This window comes from Porites lutea, chromosome 5 (genome assembly GCF_958299795.1).
Source record: "Porites lutea chromosome 5, jaPorLute2.1, whole genome shotgun sequence".
NCBI lineage: Eukaryota > Metazoa > Cnidaria > Anthozoa > Scleractinia > Poritidae > Porites > Porites lutea.
The window spans coordinates 24,708,899-24,724,821 of NC_133205.1; the positions used below are offsets into that span (position 1 = coordinate 24,708,899).

A 15,923-nucleotide genomic window follows, 5' to 3' on the forward strand; every position below is an offset into this window, starting at 1 on the left:
TAAAAAGTAAAATTAAGCTTTCCGGGGTGTCTATTTTTTGAGGATACGCGCCGAGAAAACGTCAAGTAAAATCTCGTCCTCGAATCTAAAGGTTTCTAGTATTAATATAAAAGCGCCCTTAGGGACTGGTCAAAAAGTATAGGCGGGGGTGGGCCGGAGCAGAGAGGGGGTGGGTCATGAGGTTTTGAGCCTTGTCGAAGGGGTGGGTCGTGCAATTTTCAGCTACCCTTAGGGGGTGGGTCACCCTATTTTTTTTACATAGATAGGCACTAACTACTAACGAGACGGTTGACCACACTTGTTATATAAAACACAGCCAGCTGGAATTATTGCTAAAATACTCACAAACCTGTTGTGCGAGAAAATGCAACGGGTGACAGGCCGCACATGCATCTATACGGACGTGAAACCCTTTGTTAACCTTTTTTTTTTCTGGCTCTAACGAGCATGTCCTTTAATGATTTTCCTTTTTTGTAAGGAAATGATTGGTGGTTCCTTAAAAATTTATTGAAGTTATGGTTGGTTTTGTACAAGATTCCATTTTTATTATTCAAGCTTCCTTTATAGTAGACATTGAGGGTTGGTATTGTGTCACAAATGGCAATATTTCTTTTTCCTCCTTGTATGTTTTGTTTTAGGAGTTTAGACTCGTTTTTGTGAATTTTATTTCTGATAGTAGGTCTTCTATCAAAGTTTGTGGGTAGCCTCTGTCCATCAAGCGTTTTTTTTTTAATTTTTCCTCAAAGGTTGTTTCTGGGGAGTTTTTTCGTAGGATTCTCAAGGCTTCTCCTTTGACAAATCCTTTTTTAACACTTGGAGGGTGACACGAGGTGAAATGTGCGTGCAAAAAGGTTTCCGTTTGTTTAAAATGTGTCTTTGCATCAAGGATAGATATTTTCTTGAATCTTGTGCCTTTGTATACAACCGTGTCTAAAAACGCTGCATCTCAGTGTCAAATGTTTCGGCCGTGAATTTAATAGTTGGGTGGTGTAAGTTTGCTTGTTCAATGAAGGCTTCAATATCTGGTTTACTCATGTCCCATAGGGAAAAGATATCGTGTATGTAGCATTTCCAAACTGTTGTTCTAAAGACAGTTTTGCTTAGAGTTGTTGTTTCAATATATGTCATGAAAATATTGGCAAAGGAATCAAAACTGCTGTCTTTGTGCCCATTGCAGTTCCATGGTTTTGTAGGTAGTGATTTCCATTGAAGTGGAAGAAATTTTCTTTGAGGATTAATCTAAGAATTTCCGGCAAGTAATGTGTAGGAATGGGTTGTCTTTGTAGACATTTTCATATGCTTTGTGACAGACAACTTCAATATACCCTCGTTTTGCTGTATATTTGTGTCAAGACTCATAACGTCCATCGAAACAAGAAATGTTCGGTTTTTCACATTTGTCTTTTCAGTGAAAGGTATGATTTCTGTTATTTTGATATTGGTTGTAGCAGTGTATCAACAAATTTTGTCAAGCACAGAACAAGGTTAGGCCATCCTCTTTTTCTTTCTCCGTTTACCGTCATCCGACCGACCCAAATATTTGGCATTTTCAAAACAAAAAAAAGTAACGACGTAGTTACACCATTTTTCACTTGAAATAATTCTTTTAATCTGAAAAATGAGCACAGTAACGGCACAGAGAAAAACAGGAACAAAGACATGAACATTTTTCACAGTACACTGTACATTTTTTTAATCCAAATATGTGAATGTTAACTTTTAACGTCGTCCTGGGGTACCAGGGCCTACTATTCCGAGACTTCTTGTGAATTTTTTTAGGTTTTTTTTTTTTCAATCCGACCGACCGACCCCAATATCAGGAAACGCGTTCGACGGTAAACGAAGGAAAAAAAGGGTATGGCCTTAGAGGAAACCAAACATCCATGTTTTAACTAGGGGGTGGGTCATGCAATTTCCAACCTTGCTTTAGGGGTGGGTCAGTCATTTTTGTGCCGAAGGGGGGTGGTTGGTCTTGTGTTTTTTATCACCCACATTTCCAATTGAATCTCCTCGCTCCAGCTCACGCACTTACTCACATTAATTATAGTATTCTTTTTCTTTTTGTTTTTAATCAACAGACTACATATACCACTTACCGCAGAACCTTCAAGTAATAGATAGTTACGCTATCTCATTAACATGCCTATCTGCTTTCTCTGAAGATCTTTCTACCTTTTTTCCTTCCTAGATCGAGCAATATTTTTGAAAACAGAAAAGAAGACCTCACTCAATTTATTGCGACATTTCAACAGACAGAACTTATAGGTAAGTCAGTGGAGTTCATTTGTATCAAAGTTAAGTCTATGTCTTGATTTGATTTGATTTGTTGTGCTCTGCTTCAAACTCGAGAAATCTTTCTTTATTGTTGTAGAAATCGTGTCGTTTCTCTATGCCACCCTAATGAGTACGGCGAATGCACAATCCTCAAACCCAACACTTCCAGATGCCACCATTAACTTGGTTACTGATGCACTCTGTATGTTAAACTTCATGGCAACAGTGGATTTAAACGTTTTACAGGTAGGAGGGGCCGTTTTCGGATTTGCACTTGTATAGGGAAAGCTGTCGAGGCGATGCCTAGCCGGCGCAGCTCCTCTACTAAAACTTTGCTCGGGCTAACGATCCCGCTGGCTACTCAGGCCAGGCAAGGCCTACCATCTTTAACACTGGAAGCTATCATTGATAACCAAGCCCTTGTTCTCCTTCATTTGCATTATGTTCGCCACATGTGAAGCCCGACGTTGGACCTATTCAAATAACAGATACAACAGGCTCGTAAAACAGGATCTTTAATGTAGGTAACAGAAGGACCCACCCTTTATTTGGCTGTGATCCTCTTACGCTGGTTTGCTTTCTTTTGTTTACAGACCTCCCTGGGAGCTGAGGGTGTTTCTCTGGAATTTCGACACATAATTAGTCATCTTTTGTGGTTAGTACTCTGCACACAAAGATTTTCCTGGGTGCGGGCGTCTCCTATTTACTTTGTTTCGCGTGCAACAAAAGAAATACGAGATGTTTGCTAAAAAAGATCGCTACGCTGTAGAGTAGGAAGAGTTTACCAGCTGTTTTACGCGATTATAGAGTGAGGTCGCGTTCATCGTTTGGGCCGCAAAATTTGGGAAGATAACGCTTGTAACTCCTGCGAAGTGGGGCACGCAGCATAATAGCTAAGCCAGTGATGCTTTTGATTGGCGGAAGAAAAAGCTCAACTTATTACTTTTGCGGCAGACCAATAATTAGTCTAGTCTAATTAGTCAGTGTTCAACGCGGAAAAAGTGACTAAGTTGCAACTATAACTTCTCGAAATTCGGTCAGATTCATGAGATGAAAAGAAAAGGTCAAATTAATGTTCCAAGATTTATTAAAAACGAAAACATTAGCATCTTAGGCGTTTCATAAGGGCCCATTTTAAAACATATCGGCCAAAGGTAAATTTCCTGCGGTAAATTGATTTTACTGTTGTCTAAAACTGTGGCTGACATGGGCCTCTTCTCCAACCCTTATTGCCATATCTATTATTGCGTATCCGTTAATTTTTAGTACATTTATCCTCGCAGTGTCTGCAGTGAAGGAAAGAATGAAGATCTCCTTCATGAAGTGATTTTAATCGGTGGTTATTTCACAGTTTTGAACACCGACAACCAGGTAATTGCTACTTAGAGCCTAAGCGGCTGAAGCCAAGCAAATAATGCTGCCTGGTTAAACCGTATTATTCGTTTACTTAATTTTCTTTTTAGGAATTTGTGAACAACGGTTAAATTGTTTTCGAAATAAATTACAACGCATGCTAGCGTTTCTTGCAGAATGATTGGGCGTATCATTTATTGGGGTGGTAAAGGCCCGTGTAAACGGACGCACTATTGTTGGATGTTAAATGTTGCGTCCGTTTGTACACCCTGTTGCGTGTTGTTGGGAGTTGTTGCGTCCGTTTGCGCACTACTGCAAACGCGCACGCAACAAATCCCAACATCGTTAGACCAACAATGCTGGAAGTTGTCGTGTCCGTTGCAGATAGCCAAGATCTGAGGACGGCGGCGGCGGCAAAAAAGTCGCTTAGAAAGAGAATTCGCGTTCTTTCAATCTTCATCGTGATTTCCCCCAGTCACTTACTTTGTCAAATGTAGGCGAACTCTCCTGGACTTGAATTTCTAAGAACCACAACCACGTTCCTGCAGAAAGAGAAAGAAAATTTTGTCGTCCCTTGTTTGCGTTCTCCACAAAACGTGAAATTAGGCATTTTTACGTCGTAGCGGAGCAGTGAGGGCAAAGAAATCATGTACAAAAAAAAGCGTGGTCCTCGTCCAACGTTGTTTTTTCCTTGTTATACGTATTGCTTTTTTGACGTTCTCGTTGCCGTCGCCCTCGTCGGCTCTTAAGGCCTCCATTTACCCCGAGGCGCAATTACACGCTGCAACATTTGTCCTTTTGTGAAAGACGTTATATCTGCCTTCTTTCCAATAAACTGCCCGTGATTATTATTTTAGGTATTTGTTCAGACTGGAAGACCTCCTACGTTACTACAGCATCTGTGTTCTTTACCATTTCAATATTTTAGTGATCCAAGGTAAGATTTCCTTGCGCATGGTGTGTTTTGTAAAACTAGTTTAGTTAACGCACAATCTCAGTGAGTGTGGACGCTCTTTTATGAGACGCAACGTTTACATTCAAGATTGTAGTTTTATTGGTTTTGAAAGCCGTACACCAATTACAACTAGAGGCCGAAGAAACACGAAGGACTTGTTTTCGTGCTACCAAAAACGCGACCATTCAAAACGGCAGTCAGATTTGAAAGAGTAGCTGTAGATCCGACGTGTCGGGTTTCAGTTCAGGTGTTTCAGTGCAAACGCCTGAGGTTAGGTCTTCTTAAGGCTGTTTACTGGCCGGTTATTGACACAGAACGCTTATAAAACAGTTTACTGATTGTACAAAAAAAACACGTAAAACAAACTGCTAAGCCCCGTGTAAATGGACGCAACATTGTTGGATGTTACATTTTGCGTCCGTTTGCACACCCTATTGCATGTTTTTGCGGGTTGTTGGGAGTTGTTGCACAAAGGTTCAAACCGGTCAAACTTTTAGCTATGTGTAAACGGACGCAACAACTCCCAATACTGTCGGGCCAACAATGTTGGGAGTTGTTGTGTCCGTTTGTACCTAGGTTTAACCTCATTTCTAAGAAACGAGCCAAAACCGTTGCAAGTTGGCCTTCGGACCGTACTTTAATCTTACTCAACTACTAAACATCGTACGATTACTAAAACGATTACAATCATCAACACCGTATTTGATGGTTTTGACCAGCCTTTGAAAATGCTTCAGTCATCATCTCAGAATCGCAAGTTTTGTTATTTTTAACTCCGTTGTTCAATTTTCTCTAATTAAGTCAGTTTCAGTTTCGTTCTAATTTTCTTGGCGGTGTTATTTTTCTTTTCAGACTCAGAAACGTCTTATTTCCAACTCTAATCGCCGCTTGTTTTCAAAATGAAGAAAACAAGAAGATAATTGAACAAGAAGTGAGCTGCGCCTTGCTCGAGAACTATATTGAGGTATGTTATGTTCGCCCGCCTCGTGTATGTTGTTTAGGAGCCACAACGACGACGGCGGCGGCGAAAACCGGTGAGAACGTAGTCTGCTACTCAGCCGTTTTTAGTGTTGTCACGCAACGCTTCTCCCCACCAGTGAGTGGGGAGGAGCGTTGCGTGATGACACTAAAAACGACTGTGTAGCAGACTAGTGAGAACGTGGCGTTTTCATACTGTTAATTATGCTTTTTTCAGATCCGTAAAAACCCGAAATCCGATTCAGACTTGATCTAATGAACCGATTCAGAGCGTAATTTTTTATCGTAAAGGAATATCGTAGAAACCGTTTTCGGATTCAGGAATCCGGATTTGGGTTTTCCCCATGTTATACTACTACATGAGAAATTACTGCAATTTAATTGGCTTAGAGCAGAGGTATTTCAGCTTAATTTGAAATACCTACATGTGAAAATTACAAACCTTTTGCGGGTAGTCGTATAAACAAATAATAGCATGATTTGTACGTGATATGTATAGGTAATAGCATGATTTGTAGTGATATTTGGCATAAATGCCACGAGTGATATTTCGAAATTGTTATACGTAATTTCACGAGCCGTTAGGCGAGTGAAATTTGAGACAATTTTGAAATATCACGAGTGGTATTTATGCCACATATCACGTACAAATCATGCTATTATTTGTTTATACTACTACCCACAAAAGGTTTGTAATTTTCACATGTAGGTATTTCACGTGGGGTGGCTATTTTCGCACGCGCTCGTTAATGTCCGTAAGAAAAATGAGGAACTCCTTGTAGCAAAGAACTCTTTGGAACCCTTGACACCTGCTGGTTGTAACTAAAAGCCTTTTGGTTTCTAGGAACAAATGTTGGATTTACAGCATGATCAATTGTTACCCTCTCAGAGTGGAAGGCGATCAGGTATGTTTTTGGTTGTTTGCATCAAACATTTTCTTACACGAAGACGCTTTCAAGGCTTTCAGTCAGTCGCTACTCACAGACACTTAAAAATTTGGAACCTAGCAACGACAACGGTGACGGCAATGATCACGTCAAAAAAAGGAATTGGTTTAGATAAGCAAAACAACATCACACTCTTTTTTATATTTCTCTGTCATCGTTGCACGTCTACGACGTGAAAATCCCTAATTTTACGTTTTGGGGAGGACGTGGACGCCAGAAGACGATTTTCTTTTTTTCTTTTTCTTCTCTTGCAAACAGTCCTTTAGAATTAAACTCCAGAAAAACTCTCCAACATTTGACAAGTTGAACGAGACAAAACGGTAGTGAAGTTTCAAGCAGCCGACATTTGGCGACGCTACCACTGGTTTCCCCGCCAAATGACGTCTGAGAAACGAGCGCAGAAATTCCATACTGATGACTCGTCACTACCCAGATCTGGGTAGTGCTTCTGATTGGTCGTGCTGCCTGGGAAATTTGATTCAACCATTCAGAAGCACTACCCAGATTTGGGTAGTGACGCGTCATCAGTATGGAATTTGTGCGCTCGTTTCGCAGACGTCATTTGGCCGGGAAACCAGTGGTAGCGTCGCCAAATGTCGGCTGTTTTCTGAGGCTAAGGTTTCAGTGACATTTTCGTTTTCTGCTTCAGATGGAGAGGTCTCCCAGCGGTTTGCTCTTGTTAACAGATTCCCGACATCAAAGTGGGAAGAAGCAAGGCAATTCCTTTTAGGTTCTTCACAGTAACTCAATTAGCCTCACTTCTAATACTTTGTGTAGGCTAGCTAAAGAAGGCAATAAAATTTATAAGTTGAACAAAGCGTAAGAAATTTGCACGTCCAAATATCAGTGTGTAAATAATATCATGTGAAAGAGTATTTATGAACTTGTGGCGATGTAAATTTGGTTATTGTATTATTTAAATTTAATCAGATACGTTTGCTAGTTATTTCATGGGTGACTTGTAAATTATATAGCAGGTTTGTTTTGTACAAAACAAAAATAACTTTCAGTGAGTTAGCATCCTGCCCCCCCCCCCCCCCCCCGAAAACCTTATCCTTTATCTTGCTTTTTAATTGAGAAAATAGTAAAGACAGTGTAATATTAATAATAATGCTCGTGTTTACGACTAGGGAACTGTTTTTAGCTTTTTCTCCATGAGTGTACACATACATAGTTCATGTTCAAGTATACTATTTAAAATAAGCGCATATGGTTTCTTATTTGTGGTAATAAAATAATGAAGAACAAGTCTCATTTTTTTATGTATATAATCTGTTCAAATTTGTCCCCAGAGTTGTAACCAGAAAGCCCCCTATCCCATCCCAGGCCAGTATTTTTTTGAGAAAGGGCAAAATTATGTTCAAACCAGGGCTGTTTTAGAAGAACAAACCATTTAAGTGTTGGGACACACGGTACCGTAAAATTCCGAAAATAAGCCCCGGCCCTTTTTGAGGGGCTTATTTTTGGAGGGGCCTATATGCAGAGGGGCATTATACGGAGGGTTGTTTGCATTTCTAAATTGGCTAGGCTTATACTTGGAGGGAAATTTGCGTCTCAAAATCGATTGGGTTAGCTTATAGTAAAAAGAAAATTTCAGTGTCAGTAATTTGCAGAACGTTTTTACTGACACTCGCCTTGAGGACATAGACCTTTCTAAAGCGTAGCCATGCAAGTCCTTCGTCTATATGGACCGAGGAAATCAAAGCTAAGAGTGAAGAGTGAACTACTCAAACAGCAATAAACTGTGACACTTTCTGTCTGCAATCACTTGGGACACATAATAGTTCTTTGGCAGATACAAAATTCGTTACTGTACCGTTTTTGCTTTGTTTTATTTTGTATTTGAGGGCAATTTCCAAGTACAAACCTCAAAGGCTTATATTCGGAGGGGCGATTTAACGGACGGTTTTTGGCGTTACGAGTTTGGTCGGGGGGGGGGGCTTATATTTAGAGGGGATTATTTTCGGAGTATTACAGTATGTTGTCTTTTAAATAATATTAAATTCTTTCTTCAACTACTATGGAAGTCTTCAGCTACATAAATAATAATCTTTTAATGTTCTTCATGCCCAACCTCAAAATTGATTTCATGAGACAATGGGAAATTTTAGTGAGGCCTTATTGAATGATTACTTGAATGTCAGTTTTTTCAATGAAAGCAAGCCCAGACACTGAACCTATGACATCTTGCACAGCATTGGTATAATTAGGGCTGTCATCAAGGGCTTGGGGACAGAGATTTCCCCAAGCTACTATGTCCATCACCCCTGGCTACTTTCATGGAAAATGGAAGAGATTAAGAGAAAGAGAACCAGAAGAAATCCCCAGCTGTTTGATTTTTGATTCCCATCCTAGAATTTGTATTTACCCCACAATTTGAAATCTTAGTGACATCCCTGATAATGGGCTTGATTTTAATGCTCCTTTGAGTCCAGTCATGTTCTTCTCTGGAAAGAGACTTTTGCTTTCCAAGGAAGGAGCATGGGGTTCCTGAACAGCGGCTAGTAATAGAGAGGAGTGTGACATCACATTACCATGGTAGCACAACTTCTGCATCTGAACAATCTTTCTTGACAGAGATCGCTATTTCCATTGTCAAGCAATGGAAGAAAAGTATGGGCTACCGTTTTGTTCTGAGTGCAATCGTGCACAGAAAGTCAAGCATGCAAAATCTTTTGCCATATTTGCAGGACCACAGTTTGTTGAGACCCTGAAATGTTGCTACCGTGGCAACATGAGGTATTATCTTCTCCATTCTATTGAGCCTACCCTTATTATGCGAAAACCTTGTCATGGTATGGAAAAGGCAAGTCGCCATAAGCCACTGGGTGCTGCAGAAGTACAGTTCTGAAGACACTAGGCAAACAGGAGACAGAAATGCTGTATATTTCATAGTTTATTTCCAAAAGTTACATATAATAATATTAATAATAATTTAACAGCTACAGAGGAGTAGAAACTAGAACATTTTATGATTGATCTTACTTAAATAAGAGTGATTGGCTTAAAACTTCTCTTGATTGTCTCGGTGCATAGGTTATCATGAGAATTGAGGAGTGATGTTTTTATGTGAGTAGAGTTCTCTCTTACCACAACTTCTCTCCTTCTCTCCACTACTACAGTTTACAATACAAACATAAAATTTTATTCAGCCAACTCTCTGTTAACAAATGCCTACATCGATATGAGATTGACATCTCCCAAAATGGACACCTACAGTAACCTCAAGCGTCACTGATGAAGGGGTTCAGATGGTTTCGGAAAGATGTGTAATTCTACAGAAATTGTTCATGAGGAAAAAAGTTTCTTTGTCATACCTACAAGTAGTGATGTGCTGATCATTGATTATAATCAATCATTGATTGAAAACCCTTAAAGAAGTTATAACCAATTATGGAAAATGTTTGATCAACCACAGAACAATATGACGAATAAAAATATTAGCGTTTTAGTGGACTTGTAATGCAGCAGTTATCCATTGACAACTTTTTTTTTTCTAACGATACATTTTTTTCTGTTGTTGTTGTAAACCATACCACAAAATGAGTGTTCTAAAATATTACTAAAAGTGGTCCACAGTCAACAAAACTCAAACGTTAATATTACTTCATGCATGCAGATGAAAAGCAAATGGAATTCTTACAAAGAGATTTTTCCAGTCTTACTTGATTATCAATTGGTAGGGTAAACCCTGTTATCTCTGATGAACAATAATAAACAATTATTGGATGAGGTTTTTGTGATATCCGGAATAATCAAGGTTGAGGTAAGTGTTACCAGCCGAGCCAAAGGTCAAGGCTGATAACAGTTACTGCAACCTTGATTAACAGGGTTTGTACTCATTTGAGCTCTTCAAATTCCATGACTTTTTCCATGACCTTTTCAAGTTTTCCATAACCTTAGGTTAAGCTGTCACTTTCGAAAATTTTCAAAATGATCCTCTTTTTAGGGTATTTTTCAACCTTAAACAGTTCCACAGTATATGTTTATATATTAATTAATTAATTTTTTTTTTCTTTTTTCTTTTTTGGAGGGTATGTCTTAGCATGGGAATTTGGTTTCCCCCTACTACCGTCCTGTTAACCATTTTTGTATTTTTGTTCGATTGTATATGTTAGTATTAGTTCATTTGTATCAGTTATGTACGGTTACGAACTGTGATTAAAGATTAAAGAACAGACCATGGATAATCGAAAGACTATTATCCATGAACAGTCACAAACTCTGGCGTCCACCAAAGTACTTGCTGTTTGCGCTGTTTAATTACTCCTCTCTACACTATAATTGTATCTTACACTGTCTTTGCCTTGTCCATCTGCAGTAACTGATCTATCAAACAAAACAAGTTCTAGCCTGCAGAACAGGCGTTATTTTTTTGTGTATTACAGGCGAGCAAAGGCAATCGTGAAGTGAGCAAGAAGTGCCACACGCACGACGGGCAAAAGCATTTTTTTGCTATGCCTTACCCTGTCACACGTGTCTAGTGTTCCTCACTCGGTTGAAAAGTGAGAACAAAAGGCATTTTATGCAGGCTATCTCCAGAAAACAAAAAGTGCAGATCAACCCGACCGTATCCATCTTAGCAAGAGAGTTGACTGTATTTTTCCATTATAAGTTAAAGTTAAAAAGCAAACCTTTTTCTGTGTTTGATCAAGTATTTTTAACATTCTAGCATGTGTCCACCATCACTGAAGTGAACACTATACATTTACCCTTATATATTGACTGTGATAAACTGCGTACTCTTTTTAGTATCTTCACACTGTAAATAGAAGGGATGGTGTATATTAGGTCAATTTTCTTGTCAAGTGGTTAATCTTCTAGCTTGGTTTCTTCCAAAAGTTGCTTGGCAGCTTTGTATTCTTCTGTATCACCTAGATCATTCTCTGTTTTAGTCTAAAGACAAGAAAGTAAAAATAATCAAGTGTGTTAGTGGTTTGTGGCTTTTCATCCATCAATTTCTAACTAAATGAACTTGCCATTTCTTGACTGTCACACTGCATGTTGCAACAAATTAAACTCAATATTTCTGAGAGTTTCTCAGTGAGGGAGAATGAAATACAAGAAGTTTTTCAAGGTACAATATGGAAAAAGAAAAACAGAACACTGAACACAAACCTTTCACTATTTTGTAAAAGGCTTTTACAACGTAAATGTAACAGTAGTTTTCCTCAAGAAATTAACAGTTCCCATCCTACAATGCAACCTATATGACACCACATACTCATCCAGCAATAAAATATTTATGAAAGTCCAGTCAAGTAAAGAGAAAAGGAAATTTTTGAGTAGTTTTCCAGGACCTGGAAGACAACGATTTTTAGATTTTTAGCATAGAACACACTCTCACCGGACTTATATTTTCCTATTTATGTCTTAACCACTAACAATGGATATTAATCATGAATTAATAATTTCATGAACTACACACAGAGTGTGGTAAAAGCCATATAGCATAAGTTTCAAAATGTTCATTGGATGAATCACTATCACTTACCACAAGTTCCTGCAGGTCTGAATAGGCAGTCTTAATTCTCCTTTTGCAATCTGGAATCATAACTTTGGACTCTTCAAGGACTTCTATCTGTAATTTAATTGAAGCCACAATTAGTCTTAGACTAAAGAACTGTAGGAACATCGTTCTTGCAAAATAATGCCCTTAAGAACTCATAGATTTTATAAATAAAATGTTATTCATATATTCTTAGATTAATGAACTACATAGCATCACAAGCAAAGAATGATAGAAACTCCGCATAAAGAAATATTATTAATTAACACAGGATAGAAAATAAGAGTTTTTATGTGCATAAATACAAAGTTTCTTCACTGTGGCGCACAATAATTCTAATGTTGTCACACAACAAACCTGTTTCTTAATGTCGTGCTCATCCTTTTTCTCTTCTTTCATCTTCTCAACTTTTGCTGTTTGATCTACAACTTCCTTTTCATACATCACCTTTTCCTTGCTTGATCTGCAAATTAGAAACCGGGCAAGCTGTAGTTAGCACGTACTAGCACAAAAGTCATTTTAACTAGCCTGATGATGAGCAGGGTTGATAACAGTTCTTATGTGATTTGAATTCCTTAAAAAATTTCAGTTGCCAGGCGGGCAAGGTAAGAACAGAATTCACTAGCCCCATAGTAAAATCCACTAGCCCCAGGCTATCGGACACAACTTTCTTTGCATGCTGCTTTATTTGCTCCACTCTCCCCAATCTTCCTCTGCTTTCCAAATCACAGGTTGTGGCTGAAACATACAGGCCACTCACCTACATGTATCAAGTACGCCTGCATCAAAGGCTACTGTCCCTTTGGTTTCAATATTATTAAAGAGATTTAACCGAACATTGTACTATATGTACATGTCTGAGGTGATCAATTAAATAGAATAACAGAATATTGGGTATGAAGAGGATAACTATAATATTCATAGTTCGAAAGTTATCAAAAACAATGGGAGGTCTCAAATAAAGCTCATTAGCAGATGAAGTGTTCCCTGCCCTGCAAGCAGATCTTCCTTTTGTCTTCTTGAGTGAGGGGAAAAAAGGCTCTGTCTAAATGGTGTCAAGGCTTTGAGGTGGTATCTTGTTTTCTGTCATCAAACTGGTTTATTGAAGAGTGAGAATCCATTTCTTGATAAACTAATGGTCACAATGGAGCATGCTGTAACAAGCGCACAGCAACTAGACCTGGTTCAAGACTATATCCCAGCAACATGCTGCACATGCTCATCAAAGATCTTACTTGATCTACGCAGACTCTTTCTCAAGTAGGAAAAAATTGTGCAAGCGAAAGAAAGCCTCTGCTGTCAGGGTGAAGTGTTCCATAACAGATGTACAAGCACTAGGAACATTCCATTTTTTATCCCCCCCAAAGGACGATGGGTTTTCGAACAGGAGAGTTCAGATTTTCTCTTCAAAGAAGTCAACAAATTTGGACTCTGGGACAAATTTTTCAAAGGTGCCAAAAAAAATTGAGGGTTTGGATTTCAGTCATCTTTAGGGGGTGCGGATAAAAAATGGAACATCCCCCATAGACCTTTGTCACGTGGCGGCCATTTTATCTCAGGAGATTTTAAAAGCTTTGTTTATGCACAGCTAGCCTCGTGCACCGCGTGAAAAAGGTCTATTGTCTTCTTTTAGTTCTTATAAGCGGTGGTTTTCACTCAAATTCACGCTTATAAAGCTCTGCTGATAGTTACAAACCTCACAGCCATCTTAATAGAAAATGGGATCATTAAGAAATTCATATCAGCCCCAGGACATTTGATGAAATATTCTTTTTTTGTTTTGGCAATTACACGGAATAACAAACAAAAGACAAAGTAAAAGACAACTTTCGATTGATCAAGGAAAGCGACGTCAAGATCACGGCCATAAAGATCACAGTTAAGAAAACAATGGATGCTGACCATGGAATTAAGGCAGTCAAACAGGGTGGCATAGCTTGCCACCCTTACTTGGGAATCAAATGTTAAACAAGACGGAAAGATTATCACAGTTTGAAAAACAAATTAAGCTCAAGCGTAAGTCAAATAATAACGATCGTCAATATAACGCGCAAGTTATATATAGTTAGTGCAACCCAAAAAAGGCAGAGTATTATTATTATACATACGTCGCATTTGTGAAAAATTCTCCGCAAAAGAAACATACCTTTTTAGTACACCTGTCTTTATTTTAAGTTGACGCTTCGGATCCATTTTCGACGCAAAACTTGACAGCAATTCTGAAAAATGGTGAAAATAAGGACCGCCAAAAAGGTGAAGATAAGCGAGTAAGACTGGGAATGAGAAAAGTCAGAGCGCATGAGTTGAAACCGCTGGTCAACTGGATCACTGTTTTTGGAAAACACAACTGACACCTCTTTGTCAGGACGAGGCTGATTAGCTGTTGCAGTGCCACTGGAGACCAAACGTAGCCGACATATGGACAGGTGCAAACTACAGCTGTCGCAAAACTCTGTTGTTGTAGAGTGAAATGCTGCGGTTCATGCTGTGTCTCCTGATTTCATCAGATATAAATGTCATAACAGTCAGCTTTTGTAAACTGAAGGTAAGCTCTGGTCACACAGAACTCGCGCTTCTCAATACAGTTCAATGGCCATGGTGCAGCGCATCTTTTGGTTGGAAAAGTTTCTTGAAGTTTGTCTGATATCATATCTGCAACTAGGAAAGAAAACATTAGCCTTAAATAGAACTAATCAATTTTATGCTTATGAAGAGTAAGCTTATGATTATGAAGAGTATTAAAGTTCATTACTTATGTCCACGCTTTTATCGATACTTCAGGTAGGTTTTAATAAATCTATTTTATATTCTAATTCGCTACCCCGCTCAAACGAATATAAAACATTTATCATGTAACAAGCAACCTCAATTGGGGTGTGTCAACACGAGCCGTGTGCGACCCTCGTTATTATGCCTTCATCAACAGAATGGATGGAAATAATACAACAAACAGAATGAAAACTCGGAAATGTAAAAAATTACAGCAAGAAAAACAACCCAACAAAATGATCTAAACTATGCTCGTATAACAATGATTCAGTAAACATACAAAACGTGCTAAACCTTTCATATAGCAGCATGCAAAAAACTACGTCGAAGAGAAACCCCTGATCACTGGGTATTTAATTTTGAGGGCGTCGGGACGGTCGTAAGACGCGAATGAATATAAATGAGAACAACTCAAATATATATAGCCCACCGCTAATGAAACAACAGAACAGCATACCATGTAACACCCCAAAGAAAAGGTTACATAACCCATGATAAATACATTTCCACTTCCGCTTACTTCATTAATTTAAGTTCTTAATTTATTCTGACATTTGTAATCAACCATTCATGAGAGTACCACTTCCGCTTACTTCATTAATTTAAGTTCTTAATTTATTCTGACATTTGTAATTAACCATTCATGAGAGTACCAGAATATAATGAAGGTGTAATAAAATTCCAGACCGTGATTTGAGTATCCTAGTTTTATATTTGAGTGTTAATTACTGTTTTATTCTAAGTATTGTTAACTTTAGTTGTCATTTTTCTGGTTTCATTAAAGTTCATTCTGACATGTGCTTCATATGTGCGTTTAATTGCTAATAGTCATCATTATCTTCAGGGTACAGGGAGCTGAAGGTTGGTGAAAACTTTCTTCTCTCTTGTTGGAAAAAATGGATTTTGCAAGACCCATCTGGCTTTATTCTTTCCTTCTGATTCTTACTCTTCCCAACCTTATGCTTTGTCATGACCGGTGTAATAACCAGGCAGGTTCCAATTCCTACACCAGTCAGTATAGTGAATCCTGTAGTGCCAACAAGAATGATCTCACAACTGATGAGATGTTTAAACGGGGACACATGAAGCCATTTGGATCACACCGGCCTCCAGATTTTATTGTAGAGGAACTCCCTTA

At 38.6% G+C, this 15,923-nt stretch overlaps 3 protein-coding genes across 3 annotated transcripts in view; 2 read left to right on the forward strand and 1 right to left on the reverse strand.

Annotated features, from left to right (window-relative positions):
* LOC140936910 (S phase cyclin A-associated protein in the endoplasmic reticulum-like) overlaps nt 1-7,528 on the forward strand; it is a 32,871-nt gene extending 25,343 nt beyond the window's left edge. Inside the window, exons 27-34 of the mRNA XM_073386416.1 lie at nt 2,189-2,265; nt 2,372-2,520; nt 2,868-2,929; nt 3,558-3,645; nt 4,485-4,564; nt 5,435-5,546; nt 6,405-6,465; nt 7,157-7,528. Coding sequence (XP_073242517.1) covers nt 2,189-2,265; nt 2,372-2,520; nt 2,868-2,929; nt 3,558-3,645; nt 4,485-4,564; nt 5,435-5,546; nt 6,405-6,465; nt 7,157-7,251 — 724 coding nt within the window. The 3' untranslated portion in view covers nt 7,252-7,528. The remainder of the gene's footprint in view (nt 1-2,188; nt 2,266-2,371; nt 2,521-2,867; nt 2,930-3,557; nt 3,646-4,484; nt 4,565-5,434; nt 5,547-6,404; nt 6,466-7,156) is intronic.
* Nucleotides 7,529-11,086: 3,558 nt separating this feature from the next.
* LOC140939137 (tubulin-specific chaperone A-like) lies at nt 11,087-14,276 on the reverse strand. The gene is made up of 4 exons (XM_073388698.1): nt 14,163-14,276; nt 12,374-12,479; nt 12,002-12,088; nt 11,087-11,403 (listed from the first exon to the last, which is right to left on the reverse strand). The coding sequence occupies exons 1-4, from the start codon at nt 14,207-14,209 to the stop codon at nt 11,320-11,322; spliced, it is 324 nt and encodes a 107-aa protein (XP_073244799.1). The 5' UTR covers nt 14,210-14,276; the 3' UTR covers nt 11,087-11,319.
* Nucleotides 14,277-14,419: 143 nt separating this feature from the next.
* The window catches only part of LOC140939136 (uncharacterized), a 5,219-nt gene continuing 3,715 nt past the window's right edge, over nt 14,420-15,923 (forward strand). Inside the window, exons 1-2 of the mRNA XM_073388697.1 lie at nt 14,420-14,561; nt 15,630-15,923. The exon at nt 15,630-15,923 is cut by the window's right edge and continues 65 nt beyond it. Coding sequence (XP_073244798.1) covers nt 15,682-15,923 — 242 coding nt within the window. The 5' untranslated portion in view covers nt 14,420-14,561; nt 15,630-15,681. The remainder of the gene's footprint in view (nt 14,562-15,629) is intronic.

Coding starts and splice junctions, on each gene's coding strand:
- LOC140939137 (XM_073388698.1), bottom strand. CDS start 14,209: ATGGATCCGAAGCGTCAACTTAAAATAAAGACAGGTGTACTAAAAAG. Junction 12,480..14,162: donor AAGACAGGTGTACTAAAAAG/GTATGTTTCTTT, acceptor TCTAATTTGCAG/ATCAAGCAAGGAAAAGGTGA. Junction 12,089..12,373: donor AGCACGACATTAAGAAACAG/GTTTGTTGTGTG, acceptor ATTAAATTACAG/ATAGAAGTCCTTGAAGAGTC.